Source organism: Neoarius graeffei, chromosome 2 (assembly GCF_027579695.1).
Source record: "Neoarius graeffei isolate fNeoGra1 chromosome 2, fNeoGra1.pri, whole genome shotgun sequence".
Lineage (NCBI taxonomy): Eukaryota > Metazoa > Chordata > Actinopteri > Siluriformes > Ariidae > Neoarius > Neoarius graeffei.
Genome location: NC_083570.1, coordinates 49,323,317 through 49,343,530, shown reverse-complemented (window position 1 = coordinate 49,343,530; position 20,214 = coordinate 49,323,317). Strand labels below are relative to the sequence as shown.

General features: G+C 40.8%; 1 protein-coding gene across 1 annotated transcript in view; it reads left to right on the top strand.

The window, feature by feature from the left end:
• The first annotated feature begins 297 nt into the window (after nucleotides 1-297).
• Nucleotides 298-20,214, top strand: part of LOC132881654 (uncharacterized oxidoreductase YjmC-like) — a 34,996-nt gene continuing 15,079 nt past the window's right edge. Inside the window, exons 1-2 of the mRNA XM_060914368.1 lie at nucleotides 298-354; nucleotides 19,216-19,364. Coding sequence (XP_060770351.1) covers nucleotides 341-354; nucleotides 19,216-19,364 — 163 coding nt within the window. The 5' untranslated portion in view covers nucleotides 298-340. The remainder of the gene's footprint in view (nucleotides 355-19,215; nucleotides 19,365-20,214) is intronic.

Genomic DNA, 20,214 nt, shown 5'->3' with positions numbered 1-20,214 from the left:
GTAATAGGTCACACAGAGATGTGCTTTGAGGTCAAAGCTTTGGTTGGCAGAGTTTGGATATATTTCGGGGCAGACAGTCACTGTGCTCCCATGGTTGTTACACACCTGGCATTATTCTACAATGTTAATTAATACAGACCTACCTAAGGACATGAGCGGTGATGATAAATCTGGTGATGAGAGGATTAGATGGATCTGGGAGTGTTTTACGGTCCACCCCACCCCAGCTCCATTCTCTTTTTGAATCTAATTTGCTGAGTTGTTCAGTGTGCACGCGAACTTTCAGATCATAAGACACCAATTGCAGACTGCCTGTCACAGAGACTGGTCACACGCCATCATGAGCCTTAGCAGGTAGGTTCAAACCTTACTGAAAATTAATAACTGAACTTGCTGAGACAATACCTTGATAGAAGTTAACCCCGAATTTTTTTTCTATTAAAATGTTCTTGAGCTATGAAAAAACTCAATCACCTGTAATTATGTTAAACATGAAGCAGTCAATATTAGAGATGTAATTAAGACTGAAGTGATAGGTAGTTCACAACAATATTATGAATGAGTGCAATAATAAACATAAATTAATTGCAACAAGCAAATACGTGTCAGGACAGTAGTTTTAAAAAAATTTATATGCTGCATAAATGAACACTGCAAACATCACAGAAATAATTTATTGTAGTTGTTAACAATAGGGATTTTGCCATCAACCACAAATGCTTTTTTTTTCCTTAAAGTGTATATCCAATGTTTGTTTTATTTAGAAACAGAACAGTTATATACACACAGACTGATTATGATATTTTTGCATTTGGGGATTAGTAGGCATGTTGTTTCACAGCACTGTTGATGCTTGAATGTATTTTGGTAGATCACACAGTCCATGTACACGCTGTCAAGCTCAAATTAACATCTACCGCACATGAGTGTAGAACTCACTGTTGTTTTGAGCTTAAGGTATAATGTTCTCGAATAAGTGGTTAGGAAGTTGTTTCCTTGTTGAACTGGTTCAAATCAACAAATAAAGCTTGCTGGGTATTACTCAGGTCTCACACAGTTCAGGTAATAATGTGTCTAAGCACAGGTGATATGGTGTGGCCATAAGTCTGTAATTAGCCCCGAATACTGAACTTTTAATGGGCCACAAGAATAAGTGTCTAATGTGTTTCTTTAAGAAACACAGCAGTGTTCAATAAAGTTTGTACATAGCCTATATCAAAACCATATATATCTTGACTGGCAGGAGTGGAACCCAATGTGGTCTGCTGTTGCATGCTGAGATGCTTTTCTGCTCACCATGGTTGTAAAGAGTTGCTATGAGTTGCTATATCCTTCCTGGCAGCTTGAAACAATCTGGCCATTTTCCTCTGACCACTTTTATCAACAAGACCTTTCCACCCACAGAACTGTCACACATTTTTTTTTTCGAACCACTCTGTGTAAACTCTAGAGACTGTTGTATATGAAAACCCCAGGAGATCAGCAGTTTCTGAAATACTTAAACCAGCCCATCTGCCACCAACACCCATGCTACAGTGAAAGTCACAGAGATCACAATTTCTCCCCATTCTGATGTTTGAAGTGAACATTAACTGAAGCTCTTGATTTGTATCTGCATGATTTTATACATTGTGCTGCTGTCAAGGTATTGGCTGATTAGATAACTGCCTAAAACAGCTAAAACAGCAGGTGTGTGGGTGTTCCTGATAAACTGGTGTGTGTGTGTGTGTGTGTGTGTGTGTGTGTGTGTGTGTGTGTGTGTGTGTGTGTGTGTGTGTGTGTGTGTGATATCTAATTAACCAGGATTTCTATTTTGCACTGTTTTTCTCATTTCAATTATGCACTCTTTTATTCTCATTTTTTTTTTTTACTTTGAAGCTGGTGTAACATATGAATTTCCCTGACATGGGATCAATAAATCTATTTTAGGTTAAGTTTATCTTATCTTATCTTATCTTATCTTATCTTATCTTATCTTATCTTATCTTATCTTATCTTATCTTATCTTATCTTATCTTATCTTATCTAGACACTATCTCTAATGTTATAGACTAACAGAAAGAAAACCAGAGTGGATGTCCCTGATTTCCCTAGAAATTAATGACATTGTCACACCAGTACCAGAATCCACCAGAAACTCCCCTTCCAGAACACACCACTACTTACAATCATGGCCATCACAGACTACAGTCCCCAGTCCAACACTCCATCAGCATATTCATAGTCACCATGCACACCATTCCTTACCATACTGCTCCCAATCACACTCATACCCTATATAAACAGACTTCGGACACTCACCCAGTTGTGAAGTAACACTCAGTGTGCCTTAACCATCCATCTATCCATCCATTTTCTGCCACTTATCTGGGTCCGGGTTGCGGGGGTAGCAGCCTAAGCAGAGCAGCCCAGACTTCCCTTTCCCTGGCCACCTCCACCAGCTCTTCTGGGGGAATACCAAGGTGTTCCCAGGCCATCCAAGATGTAATCTCTCCAGTGTGTACTGGGTCTGCCCTGGGGTCTCCTTCCGGTGGGGCATGCCCAGAGAACCTCCTCTGGGAGGCATCCAGGGGGCATCCTAACAAGGTGCCTGAACCACCTCAACCGATTCCTTTCGATGTGGAGGAGCAGCGGTTCTACTCTGAGTCTCTCCCGAATGACCAAGCTTCTCACCCTGTTTCTAAGGGAGAGCCCAGCCACCCTGTGGAGAAAACTCATTTTGACCGCTTGTATCTGCCATCTCATTCTTTCGGTCACTACCCACAGCTCGTGACCATAGGTGAGGGTGAGAATGTAGATGGACCAGTAAATTGAGAGCTTTGCCTTTTGGCTCAGCTCTCTCTTTACCACACCAGACCAGTTTAGCGTCTGCATTGCTGCTGACGCTGCCCTAATCCATCTGTCCAACTCCCATTCCCCCCTACCCTCATTCGTGAACAAGACCCCAAGATACTTAAACTCCTCCACTTGAGGTAGCAACTCCCCTGACCTGAAGTAGGCACTCCACCTGTTTCCAGCTAAGCACCATGGCCACGGATTTGGAGGTGCTGAGCCTCATCCCAGCTGCTTCACACTCGGCTACAAACCATCCCAGTGCATGCTATAGGTCACAGATTGATGAAACCAACAGGACCACATCATCTGCAAAAAGCAGAGCCACGATCCTGATGCCACCAAACTGGACACCCTCTGCTCCTTGGCTGCACCTAGAAATTCTGTCCATAAAAGTTATGAACAGAACCGGTGACAAAGGGCAGGCCTGGTGGAGTCCCACATGCACTGGAAACAAGTCCGACTTACTGCCAGCAATGCCAACCAAACTCCTGCTCTGGTCATACAGGGTCTGAATGGCCCGCAGCAGTGGGCCCTGAACCCCATACTCCCAAACCCCCCCCCACAGGGCACCCTGAAGGACACGGTCATAAGCCTTCTCCAGGTCCACAAAGCACATGTAGACCATTGGGCAAACTCCCATGCACCCTCTAGTACCCTTGCAAGGGTAAAGAGCTGATCCAGTGTTCCACGACCAGGATGAAAACCACATTGTTCCTCCTGAATCCATGGTTCAACTATCGACCAGACTATCCTCTCCAGCACCCCAGCATAGACTTTCCTGGGGAGGCTGAGAAGTGTGATCCCCCTATAGTTGGAACACACTCTCCAGTTTCTCTTTTCAAAAAGGGGTACCACCAACCCAGTTTGCCAATCCAGAGGCACTGTCCCCGACCTCCACGTAATGTTGAAGAGGCATGTCAGCCAAGACAGCCCAACAACATCCAGCGCCTTCAGGAATTCAGGACGAATCTCATCCTCCTCCAGCGCCAGGCCACCGAGGAGCTTTTTAACCATCTCAGCAACCTCAGTTCCTGTGATGGGCGAGTCCTCCCAAGCACCCTCAGACTCTGTGTCCTCCTCGGATGACATGAAGGTGGGATTGACGAGATCCTCGAAGTATTCAACAGTATGTAGAAGCAATGACTTCATGAATTTTTTCAATGACAAAATTGAAAATATCTGACAAAAAATTTGAACTAATAATTTAAGGTCAGACAACTTAAGTGACAATTTAAGTAACCCTGTAGTTAACAATATAACTGTATCAGATCAGAAATTAGAATGTTTTACTCCCCTTAGAGAAATTGAACTACTTTCATTAATCTCCGCATCAAAATCCTCAACTTGCGTACTAGATACCTTATGTACACATCTGTTCAAACAGATGATACCTGAAGTAATTGAACCGCTTCTAAAAATAATAAATTCTCTTAGGATTGGCTATGTACCCAAATCCTTTAAACTTGCAGTTAACAAATCCCTGATTAAAAATCCTGACCTTGATCCCTGTCAGTTGTCCAATTATCGGCCAATATCAAATCTCCCCTTTATCTCCAAGATCCTAGAAAAAGCTGTCGCACAACAGTTATGCTCATAATTACATAGGAATAACATCCATGAAAGGTATCAGTCAAGATTTAGACCTCATCATAGCACTGAGACAGCACTGGTTAAAGTAGTAAATGACCTACTGCTGGCATCTGATCAGGGCTGGGTCTTGCTGCTTGTGTTGCTTGACCTTAGTGCAGCATTTGATACCATTGATCATTCCATTCTTCTGGATAGACTAGAAAATGTTGTGGGAGTTAAGGGAATGGCCCTCTCCTGGCTCAGCTCTTATTTAACTGATCACTATCAGTACAGTGGTGCTTGAAAGTTTGGCAACCCTTTAGAATTTTCTATATTTCTGCATAAATATTACCTAAAACATCATCAGATTTTCACACAAAGCCTAAAAGTAGATAAAGAAAACCCAGTTAAACAAATGAGACAAAAACATTATACTTGGTCATTTATTTATTGAGGAAAATTATCCAATATTACATATCTGTGAGTGGCAAAAGTATGTGAACCTTTGCTTTCAGTATCTGGTGTGACCCCCTTGTGCAGCAATAACTGCAACTAAACGTTTCCGGTAACTGTTGATCAGTCCTGCACACCAGCTTGGAGGAATTTTTGCCCATTCCTCCATCCAGAACAGCTTCAACTCTGGGATGTTGGTGGGTTTCCTCACATGAACTGTTTGCTTCAGGTCCTTCCATAAGATTTCGATTGGATGAAGGTCAGGACTTTGACTTGGCCATTCCAAAACATTAACTTTATTCTTCTTTAACCATTCTTTGGTAGAATGACTTGTGTGCTTAGGGTCGTTGTCTTGCTGCATGACCCACCTTGTCTTGAGATTCAGTTCATGGGCAGATGTCCTGACATTTTCCTTTAGAATTTGCTGGTATAATTCAGAATTCATTGTTCCATCAATGATGGCAAGCCATCCTGGCCCAGATGCAGCAAAACGGGCCCAAACCATGATACCACCACCACCATGTTTCACAGATGAGATAAGGTTCTTATGCTGGAATGCAGTGTTTTCCTTTCTCCAAACACACTGAAAAAAATGGCCTGTTAAATTAACACAAAAAAAATCTTGTACATCGGTTGCACTTATTAAAATCATATCCACTAAGACCAGTTAAGTCATGTTCAGTCAAACAGAACATGACTTAATTGGTCTTAGTGGATATGATTTTAATAAGTGCAACCGATGTACAAGATTTTTTTGTGTTAATTTAACAGGCCATTTTTTTCAGTGCATAAAGCTTCCCATTTAAACCAAAATGTTAAATTTTGGTCTCATCCATCTACAAAACATTTTTCCTTCTGGCTTGTCCACATGACCTTTAGCAAACTGCAGATGAGCAGCAATGTTCTTTTTGGAGAGCAGTGGCTTTCTCCTTGCAACTCTTCCATGAACACCATTGTTGTTCAGTGTTCTCCTGATGGTGGACTCATGAATATGTGAGAGAGGCCTTCAGTTGCTTAGAAGTTACCCTTGGGTCCTTTGTGACCTCACAGACTATTACACAATTTACTCTTGGAATAATCTTTGTTGGTCAACCACTCCTGGGGAGGGTAACAATGGTCTTGAATTTGTTCCATTTGTCCACAATCTGTCTGACTGTGGATTGGTGGAGTCCAAACTCTTTAGAGATGGTTTTGTAGCCTTATCCAGCCTGATGAGCATCAAAAATGCTTTTTCTGAGGTCCTCAGAAATCTCCTTTGTTAGTACCATGATACACTTCCACAAACGTGTGATAGATCCCTGTTTTTTAAATAAAACAGGGTGCCCACTCACACCTGATTGTCATCCCATTGATTGAAAACACCTGACTCTCATTTCACCTTCAAATTAACTGCTAATCCTAGAGGTTCACATACTTTTGCCACTCACAGATATGCAATACTGGATCATTTTTCCTCAATAAATAAATGACCAAGTATAATATTTTTGTCTAATTTGTTTAACTGGGTTCTCTTTATCTACTTTTAGGATTTGTGTGAAAATCTGATGATGTTTTAGGTCATATTTATGCAGAAATATAGAAAATTTTAAAGGGTTCACAAACTTTCAAGCACAACTGTATGTTGATGTAAATGTTGATTTTTCTAGACATACTGAGGTAAAGTTTGGTGTTCCACAAGGTTCTGTCTTAGGCCCACTGTTTTTTCTTTATATACACTACTATTCAAAAGTTTGGGGTCACTTTGTAATTTCCTTATTTTTGAAAGAAAAGCACTGTTCTTTTCAATGAAGATCACTTTAAACTAATCAGAAATACACTCTGTACATTGCTAATGTGGTAAATGACTATTCTAGCTGCAAATGTCTGGTTTTTGGTGCAATATCTACATAGGTGTATAGAGGCCCATTTCCAGCAACTGTCACTCCAGCGTTCTAATGGTACAATGTGTTTGCTCATTGCCTCAGAAGGTTAATGGATGATTAGAAAACCCTTGTACAATCATGTTAGCACAGCTGAAAACAGTTGAGCTCTTTAGAGAAGCTATAAAACTGACCTTCCTTTGAGCAGATTGAGTTTCTGGAGCATCACTTTTGTGGGGTCGATTAAATACTCAAAATGGCCAGAAAAATGTCTTGACTATATTTTCTATTCATTTTACAACTTATGGTGGTAAATAAAAGTGTGACTTTTCATGGAAAACACAAAATTGTCTGGGTGACCCCAAACTTTTGAACGGTAGTGTATATTACCTCTGGGTGATATTATTTGTAAGCATGGTATTAGTTTCCACTGTTATGCTGATGACACACAGTTGTATGTTTCTGCAAAACCAGATGAGAGACACCAGCTTAATAGAATTGAGGAATATGTAAAGGACATTAGACACTGGATGCTTATTAACGTCCTTCTGCTTAACTCTGACAAGACTGAAGTACTTGTACTAGGACCACATGCAGCTAGAAGTAGGTTTTCTGATTACACAGTAACTCTGGATTGCCTTTCTGTTCCTTCCAGACATCCCAAGTATACCGGAAGTTCCGGGAGTCTCCCGCATGTTGATTGTGACTCCCTGATGCCTGCAAATTGGATAATATCTCCCAGAATCTAGAGCAAGCGAGCAAGTGCGTGCAAGCGAAACATTAATCAGACCCTCCAGGATTTTGCGATGTTGCAATTTGCAACATCAACGCAAATTCAACCAATCCCCGCGAATTCAGGGCGGTATTGCAATTATATCCAATCACCGCAACTTTCCCGCAAATTTGACCAATCATTGGCGTCGTCTTGAGGTGACGTCGACAAACTACCTTCCGCCTTACTTCCAGTGTTGCCAGATTGGGCGGTTTACAGCCTAGTTGGGGGGTTTCAAGTGCATTTTGGCGGGTTTTGAACATATTTGGGGCTGGAAAATGTCAGCAGTATCTGGCAACACTGCTTACTTCCGTGTATATGTTCAAGAGAAGCAGCATGTGCGAGTCAGTGTTTATATAGTCTTAAATTCTGTTACTGAAAGTATGTTATGTTTACAGTGAAGCACTGTGCACACTTTACATTATTTTTTTTTACTTAATACAAGAAATTAATGGTGCCAACATTTTGCCAAAATGGTATTTTATTTTCCATTGTTTAGGCAGCTTCAGCATCATACTGTGAGATTCTGTTCAAATTGGTTTTTTTTCTTCTATGAAGCCTGAGCCATTTATTTTATTAGTTTATAATTATTGTTTAATTTAGTCTTCAGGAGAGACTGCCTGCACACAGTACTAGTATTAATAGTTTTTTTTCTTACATGAAAGCTGAGGCATTTATATTATATTTTAAGGTAACTTTATGTTGTGCTGTGAGGTTCTATGCACTTTAACTTTTGAACCAACAGGTGCATTTGGATAAGTAAAGCCTATTTTTCTGCATTTTTGTAGTCCTGGTAATCTTTTATATTGGTAAAGTTGTTTATAGGACCATTTCTCAGTGTCTTTGTTTTTTTAATCAATAGTTTTTCAGTAATAACTTAATATTTAACATATCACTCAATTTTAATCACAAAAAGAGAAAATCGCAACAATTTCTCGCAACTTTCACTTCCTCCCGCAATGTAATCGCAACAAAAACCTAAAAAACACACAACTTTCATTGCAATTTTTTGGAAAACCCCCGCAACAGACATTTTAGCCCGCAACAATCACAAAAAAGGCCCACGAAATCCTGAGGGGACTGACTAATGTCTGCATCAGTGTTGCCAGATAGGAAATATGCAAGTATCGTACCAAAACCTCAAAATTATCATTTTTTGTGAGAAATTATCGTACACAAACAAAACGCATACAATACAGTTATTTTAGCTGTATTTTAATTTCCAAAGAATATTACTTAAATTTTTAAACAGTAATTCGCAATATTCCCGTAGTAGAGGGAAAACTATGACACAAAGAAAAAGTAAATGCACAATTACCGTAAGGTAATTACCGTAGGCAGTGTGCTATTGACTTCTGAGATGGTGCAAGATTTTTCTTTTTTTCTGAATGCTTCTTCGACTTTTCGTGGTTTCTCAAAACTGTGCCCTCTGCTACCATTTGAATGTTGCAACAATGGCAATATGCCTTAGCATCATTTCCCGGCACAGGTTTTAGCCATCCGGAAAATTTAGGATCTTTCTCCCACTCTGTCCGGTAAGTCTGTGGCCTGTGCTTACTTTTCCGTTGCTCTTCGGATGCTGCCTTTCTCTTTGCTCCTCCACTTTCATCCTCCCCTTCGTTTTCTGAACTCATTTAGGCACTTTTCTTTTTATGTCTCTTTGTCGACAGTTTCTCCTTCTCGCTTAGCTGCTAGGCTCAAAAGTTGTGTGTGGTAATGATGCATACATTTCTATGGCTATGTGTACGTGGTTACGTGTGTGCATTCTGTGTATGTCTTTTGATGGCGCCTGAGTGGAAAGCCTGCGAAATGATTCTTGGGGGTCAGAGAGAGAGAGGGATGTGTGTTTGGACAACCAACTGAAAACTTTGAAATTATCGTACATTTCAGATTTTTTTCCCATTATTGATCGTACATCGTACAGAGGGCAAAATTATCGTACAAATACGACAATTATCGTACATCTGGCAACACTGGTCTGCATCGCGCATATGACGGAGTGCGCGAGGGAGCGCGAGCGAGAGACTGCGTGTGTGCCTCTTCATGTAGCGTATGCTAGACAAAGAGCATCCTGATTGGTTTACTCAGCAAAATAAGCCAATCAGCTTTCAGTGTGGGCGGGCTTTTATCTCTTTTCTCGAGGACCGAAGTTTTCAGTTCAGTCAGTGCGGCCTACAGGATCATCATGGCAGAGAGTGCGCGCGCCCCAAAAAACAAAAGTACAAAACCCACTTCACCTCAGATTACACAAAGGAATCTCCCTGTCTAATGAGGGTCAACAATAATGACAGTTTCGCGCGATGTACTGTTTGCAACAGTGGTTTCAGCATTGCCCATGGTGGCTTAAATGATTGTACAGGACATGTTGAGGTGAGGAGTGGGTTGTTTTACAATCAGGGTACGCAAGCTAAAAATCACATTTAACACTTATTATCTTCAATATCAAAAGGCTTGACTAAATAAACTTGGTTGTTTATTGTAGCCCTGTGATAGCTCTATTTACCATGCAAAAAAAATTTGGTGATAACGTTATTTTTGGTGAATGTATGGCAATATATGTCATATTTAGCAAAATTACTCGTGTCATTTAGAAAAAGTGCTTTTTTGACCACAGGTAGCTCCAAAAGGGATGCACTTAAATCATTCTTTATACCATAAAACAAATATTTGGTTCCATATCATTGGAAACATAGTTAAGTTTTAATGCTGAATGCCAGTAAGTTTTCAGACTATTTTGATCAAATTAGTATGTAATTGTGTCAAAAAAAATGTCCTCTCCGAGACAGCTAATTTTTCAATATAAAATAACATATCTAAAATGATTATTTTCATCCTAAAATGTGGTCAAGATATTGGGACATAAACATTAGAGACAACTAACACAAAGCTTACAGCCTTATATTTAAAAGCACTATGGAAGTAGTTGATTCTGAATTGTCAAAAAAAAAAGTCCTCTCCGAGAATCACTTCATTTGTTTCTCCCATCTTATAGCAGATTACACAAAACTACCATACACGTCAAAAAAATTACCTGAAATCTGTTCTTTAACTTGTCCTTCACTTAAAAGCTGGTATAAGAACCAGTTTGAATCAATTTGAATTTTGGACCCCTGTGACACAAACTTTGTACCCTGATTGTAAAACAACCCTAGTGTCATTTCATGTGCATTATATTTAGGTCTACAACAGGCTGTCATGAAAAGACCAAACTTATGGAAGATTTCCGTAAAGTAACAATGTATGAATAAGCAGTTTACATTATTATATTATATTATATTATATTATATTATATTATATTATATTATATTATATTATATTATATTATATTATATTATATTATATTATAATGCTTTCATATCTTTTAGGGAGCATCAGAAAAGCAGAGTCTCATTTGCCCCTTTTCCACCAAAGCAGTTCCAGGGCTGGTTCGGGGCCAGTGCTTAGTTTGGAACCGGGTTTTCTGTTTCCACTGACAAAGAACTGGCTCTGGGGCCAGAAAAACCGGTTCCAGGCTAGCACCAGTTATTTGCTGGGCCAGAGGAAAGAACCGCTTACGTCAGCGGGGGGGCAGAGTTGTTAAGACCAACAACAATAGCAAGACCATAGCAAGAAAGGTCGCCATTTTTAAATAAGCGACGAGATATCATGGATGCAGTAAAGCAGCAGTCATCCATTATTGTTGTTGTTGTTGTTGCTGCTTCTTCTTCTTCTTCTTCTCCGTGTTGTTGTTGCTTCGATGTTCACGCCAAGGTTTATGCAAATGCAGCGACGTAATTGACATATACAGTGACGTAATGACGTGGCTCCCCTTAGCACCCCGAGCTATGGAAAAGCAAACTGGTTCTCAGCTGGCTCGCAAGTTGAACGAGTTGTGAACCAGCACCAGCACTGGTCCTGAACCAGCCCTGGAACTGATTTGGTGGAAAAGGGGTAATTGAGAAGGTTACGACAGCTGAGGTGTATTTCACATCTTTTGTTGTTGAACATAATGTGCCATTCCATGTGTGTAGGCACACTGGCAAGTTATTTAGGAAAATGTTTCCAGACTCAGAAATAGCAAGAAATTATGCCTGCTCCTCCACTAAGACAGCAGCTATGATGAACCTGGCACTGGAACCTGAATGTTCAGAGGATGTGTACAAATTAATCCGGACAGAAAAAAAGGCCATACAGTATTTTGGTTGACGAAAGCAATGACATCATGTGTGAGAAAGAATGTGCTATTTTAGTCAGGTACTACAGTGAAGCACAGGATAAGGTGACACTTGGATTTGTGGATATGCCAGTGTGCAATGATGCCAAAGCTGAAAATATATTCAACTGCATTGCATCATCCATGCATGAAAAAGGCCTTGAGTGATCTAATTGCATAGGATTCAGCTGTGACAACTGCAATGTTATGATTAGCAAAAACAACTCTGTCTTATCAAGAGTAAAAGCACAGGCCCCACATATATACAGTGTTGGCTGTCCTAGTCACTTGGTTAACATATGTGCCAAAACTGCTGCTAAAGAGCTCTCAATGTCACCTGAAGAATTGCTAATTGACAACTACTACTACTTTGAGAAAAGTTCAAAAAGAAGAGAGGAACTTAAACAGTTTCAGGACTTCTGTAATGTAGCCCAGCAGAGAGTACAAAAGCACTGCCCTACACGATGGCTTTCTTTGGGAAAATGTTTGGACCATCTACTTAACCAATGGCCTGCCTTTACTTCTTATTTTGAATCACACAGTGAGAATCAGAGGTCCTGTGATATTCAGAAGAGGCTGACAGACCCAATTATGAAAATTTACACTTGCTTTCTCCAGAATGTCACACAGTGTTTTGACAAATTTAATTAGATTTTTCAAAACAAGGCACCCATTCTTTTCAAATTAAACGACAGTGTTGAAGAGCTCCTGCATGACATAGCAAGCAGATTTATTGTGCCAAAGGTGTTGAGAGAACAGAAAGTGCAGGAGATAGATGTGAGGAACCCTGAAATCCACTGTGAAGATGAAGAGCTTTTTGTTGGGTTCTTGACAAGGAGGCACTTGCTAAGTGAGGAAGCCCTCCCCCCTTACAAGACAAAGCAATTCTTCAAAGATGCCAGAGCATTCTATGTCAGGAGCTTCCAAGAAGTAAAGGAAAATTTCCCAATGAGAGACCAAATCTTGACAAATCTGTCAGTGGTTAATCCAGAGAGCCAAGATGATATGAAACCAGAGCAGATTTTGACTTTGGCTGAGAGATTCCCTAATGTGATGAAGGCAGATGCCAGAGAACAACTCCACTTGGAAGTCCTGGATTATACCTCTACCAATTTGGAAGCACTGGTCCCAAATTACAAAAATTTGTCAATCGATGAGTTCTGGGGGAAGCTGTCCAAGGTAAAATCAGTAAGCTCAGGGCAGGTCAGATTCAAGGAGCTCTGCCAGTTAATGAAGGTGTTGTTGGTTCTGCCTAATTCCAATTGTGATGTGGAGAGAGCATTCAGTTTGGTGCGTCACATCAAAACTGAATTCAGGTGTAAGATGTCTCATCAAACTCTTGTGAACCTGATGTCCTGTAAAATCAACAAATTCATTGACACAGAGTGCTATGAGCTTGAAGTTTCAGAGAAATTGCTCAAGTCTGCAAAGCAAGCAGCATCAAAATACAATGAAACCCTGCAAAACTCACATGAAAAGAAATAGGCCTACATTTAGGCTAAAAAACAGTGTTCTATTCATGTGAAGATATGAAAGGAAATTGGATCCTAACATGGAAAAGACATGGAAGTAGGCCTACATTCCAGCTATGTCCAACCTATGTAAATAGTTACTGAAAAAGTTGTGTTCTATTCATGTAAAAGCAAAAATGAAAGGAAATATCATAAGTGTTGTTTTATATGGCTCGCTCTGTAACATGCTAGTAGTTAATTAAAATTTGTTGAAGTTACATCGCCCCCCTGTTATGTGCATCTTTATTTATTTATTTATTTACTGGGGGGGCATGACTTTTTTCCCATCATTGTGTGTGTGTGTGTGTGTGTGTGTGTGTGTGTGTGTGTGTGTGTGTGTGTGTGTCACGACACCTCCATGAAATGAGTTTCTGCAGGGTGGGATGTCTGTCCTTCACATGCAGCAGTAAAAGGCCTCAGGGTGATTATTGACCCCAGTCTTTCATTTGAAACTCATATTGATAACGTTATCCGGATAGTTTTCTTTTATCTCAGAAATATTGCTAAGATAAGAAATTTAATATCACTACACAATGCAGAAAAACTAGTTCATGCTTTTGTTATCTCCAGGTTGGATTATTGTAATGTCTTACTGTCTGGATGTTCCAATAAGTGCATAAACAAGCTCCAGTTAGTTCAAAATGCAAGCGTCCTTACTAGAACTAGAAAATATGACCACATCACCCCCACGGGCGATTGCTCTAAGACAACGAGGGAGGCTCAGCCTCCTCTAAAAATGCCCTTATAACTTTAATGTGTGCGTGAGTTTTTCCCCCTCGTGACAGCGCGATGCAGCGCAGCCTCAGTGCACTTCAATGGCATTTGGGAGCTCTGCGCTTTTCAATCTCAAAATGCAAGACGGTTATTGGACAAATACTGCGAAAACGCCCGCCCACGGAGTCTCACGGACTCCCAGCCTCAGTGGACTCCAATGGCATTTGGGAGCTATGCGCTTTTCAATCTCAAAATGCAAGACGGTTATTGGACAAATACTGCGAAAACGCCGGCCCACGGACTCCCAGCCTCACATGGGAGGGACATGGCAAAGCTTTCCGCGAGGAGACTGGTGATTGGTGAAAGCGGCCGGATATTTTCTTTGATTGACAGCTCGTTTCAACTATAGACAGGCAGCGGTGAATTTCAGTTCAGTCACATGCGGAATCGGAAGTGCTGTGGTGTATTGTAAGAGATCAGCTTACATTTCAATTTCATTCATTACATACGGTTTCTACCAGCTTTTTTAGTTTGTATATATTTTCATTGTAAATAAAGTGTAAATATAGTGTTGTCAAGTTTGCTATCTTAGTTCCAGAAATGTCGTTTATTTGAGTGACTGAACTTGAACTTGAGGGGGCTAGTCAGCTAGCAAGAAAGCTGTGCACGGATGCCAAGCATTGCTGATTTAATTTTGGCGAAGCCATTTGCCAGTCTTCCTTTTGAGGAAAAAATTAAAATTAAAGAGCAGGGTAGACCAACGCCTCAAATTGACTTGGTGAAAAAGGTAAGGAATAATACTCATTCCTTTCAGCTCTCCTGGTACGAGAAAGTGAATTGGCTAACAGCAAGTGACCCACATCAACAACAGTAAATAGGCTACTTTAGTAATATGTCATGGATGGACCAAAAATATAGAATCTATTTAAAATGTTTATGCTGAGTATATTATATTGGAATATATATTTTTCTGGATATGAATTAAACACAGCTACAATTTGGAAAACATTTTTAAACAAAAACACAGCTGAGAACATTTCACACTACAGACCTGGATTAAAAGTGAAGGGTTATCAAAATTGTCAATAAAACATTTCTCAGTCAAAATAAGTAAAATATAGGGAAAGTGTCATTGAATGAAATGTGTGGCACCCAGCTCTACTGCTGAGGTTCCTGACAAAGAGCTGCTTTCAATAATGATCAATTTTTAAACAACATGCCACAATTTTAAAATATAAAATGTTAAAATATACCCCTACCCCCCAACACCACCATCATGTATATTGGACAGTAGGCTAATGGGCCAAAAGAACCTGTTATTTCACAGTTTATGATGCTGCCAACAATCAGCCAGATCAGAGGCAAGAGTATGGGCAAAATTGATGTGTTTTTTCTTTTAAAATCTGGAAATGTCGTAACCGACCAGCCTCCCCTGTTTGAAAGACTACCAGCCGCCACTGATTACCCCTGTCATAGCCACACTACACTGGCTCCCAATCAAATTTCATATTGTTTATAAAATACTACTATTGACCTTTAAAGCACTGAATGGTCTGGCACCACAGTACCTGAGCAAACTTCTGGTCCTTTATGACCTGCTATGTCTACTTAGATCAAAAGGTGCAGGCTATCTGCTGGTACTTCATATAGTGAAGTCTACATCAGGGGCAGAGCCTTTTCTTACAAAGCCCCACAGTTATGGAACAGCCTTCCAAGTAGTGTTCAGGAATCAGATACAGTCTCAATGTTTAAGTCTAGGCTGAAGACATATCTGTTTAGTCAAGCCTTTTGTTAATAGTGTTTATGAAATAAAGGAATAGATCTGGAGGGTTCTCAGACATAGAGTGTTTTGGTAAACTGGGATGTATGGACGCTGTCAGTCTCCCACTCACTTGCTCACTCGAGTTTGTTGATGGTGTAGTGGCTGGCTGCTTTATGTCACGGGGCTCCCTCATGCCTATGTTACCTTCTGGCTCTCCCCTTTTAGTTATGCTGTCATAGTTAGTTTTGCCGGAGTCCCTGCTTGCACTCAGGGCAAAATGTATACTGTTCCTACTCATCAGGTAACATTGGGCATACCTAACAACCTGTGCTTTCTCTCTTTCTCTTTTCTCCCCTCCCCCCTCCACCCCACTCTGTCTGTCCCTCTGAGTTACATCTCAATCCTGAGACTGAGATCCTGACCTCTTCTGCTCCTTGGACCTGCCTGATCCATCCTGATACCCTATGTCTGGCTGGAGTCTCATCACGTTGCTCCTGTGGAGGACGGCCCTATATGGACAGTTGAAAGTCACACTTGGAAGATGGTCTGGACACTTACAGTAATGCTTTTATGGCTGAGGACTACAGTTGACTTGCTAACTTTAGGACTGCAGTTGTCATGAGCAGTTTTGCACTCAAGTTTCCATCAATGAAGAGTTTATAACATCAACGAAACTGACTTCATGTTAAAACTGTTAAAATCACATTGTCTGTTATCACCCAAATGAGGATGGATTCCCTTTTGAGTCTGGTTCCTCTCGAGGTTTCTTCCTCATTTCATCTGAGGGTTTTTTTCCTTGCCACTGTCGCCACAGGCTTGCTCATTGGGGATAGATTAGGGATAAAATTAGCTCATGTTTAAAATCATTAAAATTCTGTAAAGCTGCTTTGCGACAATGTCTATTGTTAAAAGCGCTATAAAAATAAACTTGACTTGACTAATCCTTCCACTGCTGGATGATGTCCCCAGTTGAGGTCAACAGCACTCCATCCCCACTGTAAACAGTCAGGACAAAGCACTGCTTCCCCTTCCTGAGCTGCTGGACAGTTTGCCAGAATCTCTTCAAGGCTGACCGAAAGTAGCTTTCCATGGCCTCACTGAACTCCTCCCACAACCGAATTTTTGCTTCAGCGACCACCAGAGCCATGTTCCACTTGGCCCATCAGTATCTGTCAGCTGGCTCTGGAGAACCACAGGCTAACCAAGCCCAATAGGACTCCTTCTTCAGCTTGACGGCTCCCCTCACCACACGTGTCCACCACCAAGTTCGGGGATTACCACCATGACAGGCACCAACAACCTTGCAGCTGCAGCTCCACACAGCTGCCTCAGCAATGGAGGTATGGAACATGGTCCATGCAGACTCAAATCCCCATCCTCCCCTGGTATGTAGTTGAAGCTCTGCCGGAGGTGGCAGTTGAAGAGCCGATGGATGGGAGCCTCCGCCAGACGTTCCCAGTATACCCTCACTACATGTTTGAGCCTACCAGGTCTGTCCAGCCTCCTTCCCTGCCATCTGATCCAGCTCGCCACCAGGTAGTGATCAGTTGACAGCTCTGCTACTCTCTTCACCCAAGTGTCCAAGACATACGGTACAGTCGCAGATCAGATGAAATGACTACAAAGTCAATCATCGATCTATGCCCTAGGGTGTCCTTGTGCCACGTGCACTTATGGACACCCTTATGCTCAAACATGGTGTTCATTATGGCCAACCCATTCATGGCATAGAAGTTCAACAACAGAACACCGCTCGGGTTCAAATCGGGCAGGCTGTTCATCCCAATAACATCCTCCAGGTCTCACCATCATTGCCCACGTGAGCGTTGAAGTCCCCCAGTAAAACATTGGAGTCCCCTTGTGGTGCACTGTCTAGTATCCCACTCAAGGACTCCAAGAAGGCCAGGTACTCTGAACTATCATTTGGTGCATAAGCGCACATGACAGTCAGAGACCGTTCCCAGACCCAAAGGCACAGGGAAATGACCCTCTCGTTTACTGGGGAGAACTCCAGTGTTAGCGCACCGAACTGGGGGGCTACCAATAGCCCCACCCCTGCCCGGCACCACTCACCCTTGGCAACTCCAGCATGGAAGAGAGTCCAACCCCTCTCCAGGAAATTGGTTCCAGAGCCCAAGCTATGTGTTGAGGTGAGCCCAACTATATCTAGTCGATACCTTTCAACCTCATGCACAAGCTCAGGCTCCTTCCCCACCAGAGAGGTGACATTCCATGTCCCAAAAGCCAGTTTTGTCAGTCAGGGATCAGTACGCCAGGGCCTTTGGCTGCCACCTGATCCACAAAGCACCAGACTCTTACTGCACCTCCTGTGGGTGGTGGGTCCACAAGAGAGTAGTTCTGTGTTGCTCATTCGGGCTAGGCCCAGCCGGGCTCCACAGACATAGGCTCAGCCACCAGGCGCTTGCCAATGAGCCCCTCCCCCAGGCCTGGCTCCAGGGTGGGGTCCTGGTATCCCTAGTCCAGGCAAGGGCACTCGGATCCTTGCTGTTTCTCTCATAAAGGTTCTTAAGAACCGCTCTTTGTCTGACCTCTCATCTAGGACCTGTTTGCTTTGGGAGACCCTACCAAGTGCAAATGCCCCTGACAACATAGCTCCTAGAATCACTGAGGCACTCAAACCCCTCCACCACATTAAGGTGGCAATTCAAGGAGGGGGCTTAACCTGACTTACCATATCTTGTGTTTGTCTCTTGCTAGGTTTTTTGATCTTGCCTTGTTGCTTCGTTTTTGGATTTTAGATTCACCCACATTGTATTGTTTGCTGGTTGCCTGACTTTTAGTCTATTTTATTATGATTTTTGTTTCATATTCTTGAATTGTTTGCCAGTGTCTTTTTAATAAAATGCTAACTTGCACTTGCATCTGTCTCTGACTCTGTTGCATGACAGATAATAAGTATTTTCTCTGGAACATATATAGAAATGTCTCAGGTGTGTCTGGATGGATGGATGGATCAATCAATCTAGTTGAGAGAAGAGGTGTGCATTGGGATTGAGAGGTTTTTACAGATATCAGTGCTGGCTTTAATGAAGTGTTGCACAGCGCTAAAAGAAAAGCAAACTGAACCAACTCATAAACTAAGCCATTGCAGAGCATCTTCCTTTCATACAGAAGCATTTGTTCTTAATTGAACAACTGGTCTTATTTGTTCTATTTTGTGTTGGCTTGCTTTCTGTAATTTGTTATTCTTAATATTTATTTAATGACAGTATGAAATGACTGGTTTTCACAAAATTTTAATTATATTCGTTTGTTTAAATGCAAATAAATAAGTGATTCAAACTTGACAGCATTTTAAAAGTGCAGTAATCTATGCAAATTATCTGATGTGAAGCTAATCAGCCAATGTTTACATTACTTAGTCTACTTATGCATAAATATACACATACCCAGAAGCATGAGTAGGATAAGGTCCCCCCCGAAATTACATGATTTTCATGATTTACAAATAAATCCATTCGTATCCAGCTTGATAAATTAGACCAGTTGTCAGTAAGCTGTGTTAAAACAGTGTGTGACTTCTACAGATGCCTGCTGGAACCAACAGAGGTTAAAGAATTTATAAAGCAGTGTATGCTCGCAGTGGGCACTAAAGCCAGTCATGCCAGCAGCCTAGCTAATGTGCTAGTGGAGGGAGACTTGCGCGGCCACTACAGTCATGGACTCAACCGCATGGGTATGTATGAAAATCACGTTCCATGAAACACCATTTTGTGCCATCTTTTATGGAAGGAATAAAAAGTTGATTATTTAAATTGCACATCCCAAAGTGTTTTATTCCTCTTATACCACATGAATTCACCAACAATCTCATTTTCATTATTTATTAAAGAACACAACTCCAAGTTTATGAAGTGAAGACATGAGCAAAAAAAATTAGTTCTTGTTATTACATTATAGAAGTACCGGCCTCTTTTTCTCTTTTTTCTCTCTCTTGAATTTAATTAGAGAAATGTGTTACAAAACTGTTACAGATTTTTTTGACAACTTACCTCTGATTGTTAACAAAGCACTGACATTGGAGACTCCTTCCAAAAATGGTAAATGCAATGCAAGATGACATCTTAGCAAGCGAAAATATCTTGAATATAATCAATTAATTAATATTTTTACTTCAATATACATTATTAATTAGTATTTCCTATTGTAATATTACAGTAAACCAAATATAATGTTATTGAACCTATTTCTAGACATTTCTACTTATTTCAAGAGTTACATTTTCTTATTCTATTGGCAGATAATTTGTTCTATCTAGAAATTAATGTTAAAATTTAGCAAAATTATCTGCCAATAGAGCAAGACTATATAAAGCTTGAAATTATTAAAACAAAATGTCCAGAAATATGGATAATAATTCATATTTCTGGACATTTTGGCAGATAATTTGTTCTATCTAGAAATTAATGTTCAAATTTAGCAAAATTATCTGCCAATAGAGCAAGACTATCTAAAGCTTGAAATTATTAAAACAAAATGTCCAGAAATATGGATAATAATATTGTATTTGGCTTATTGTAACGTCA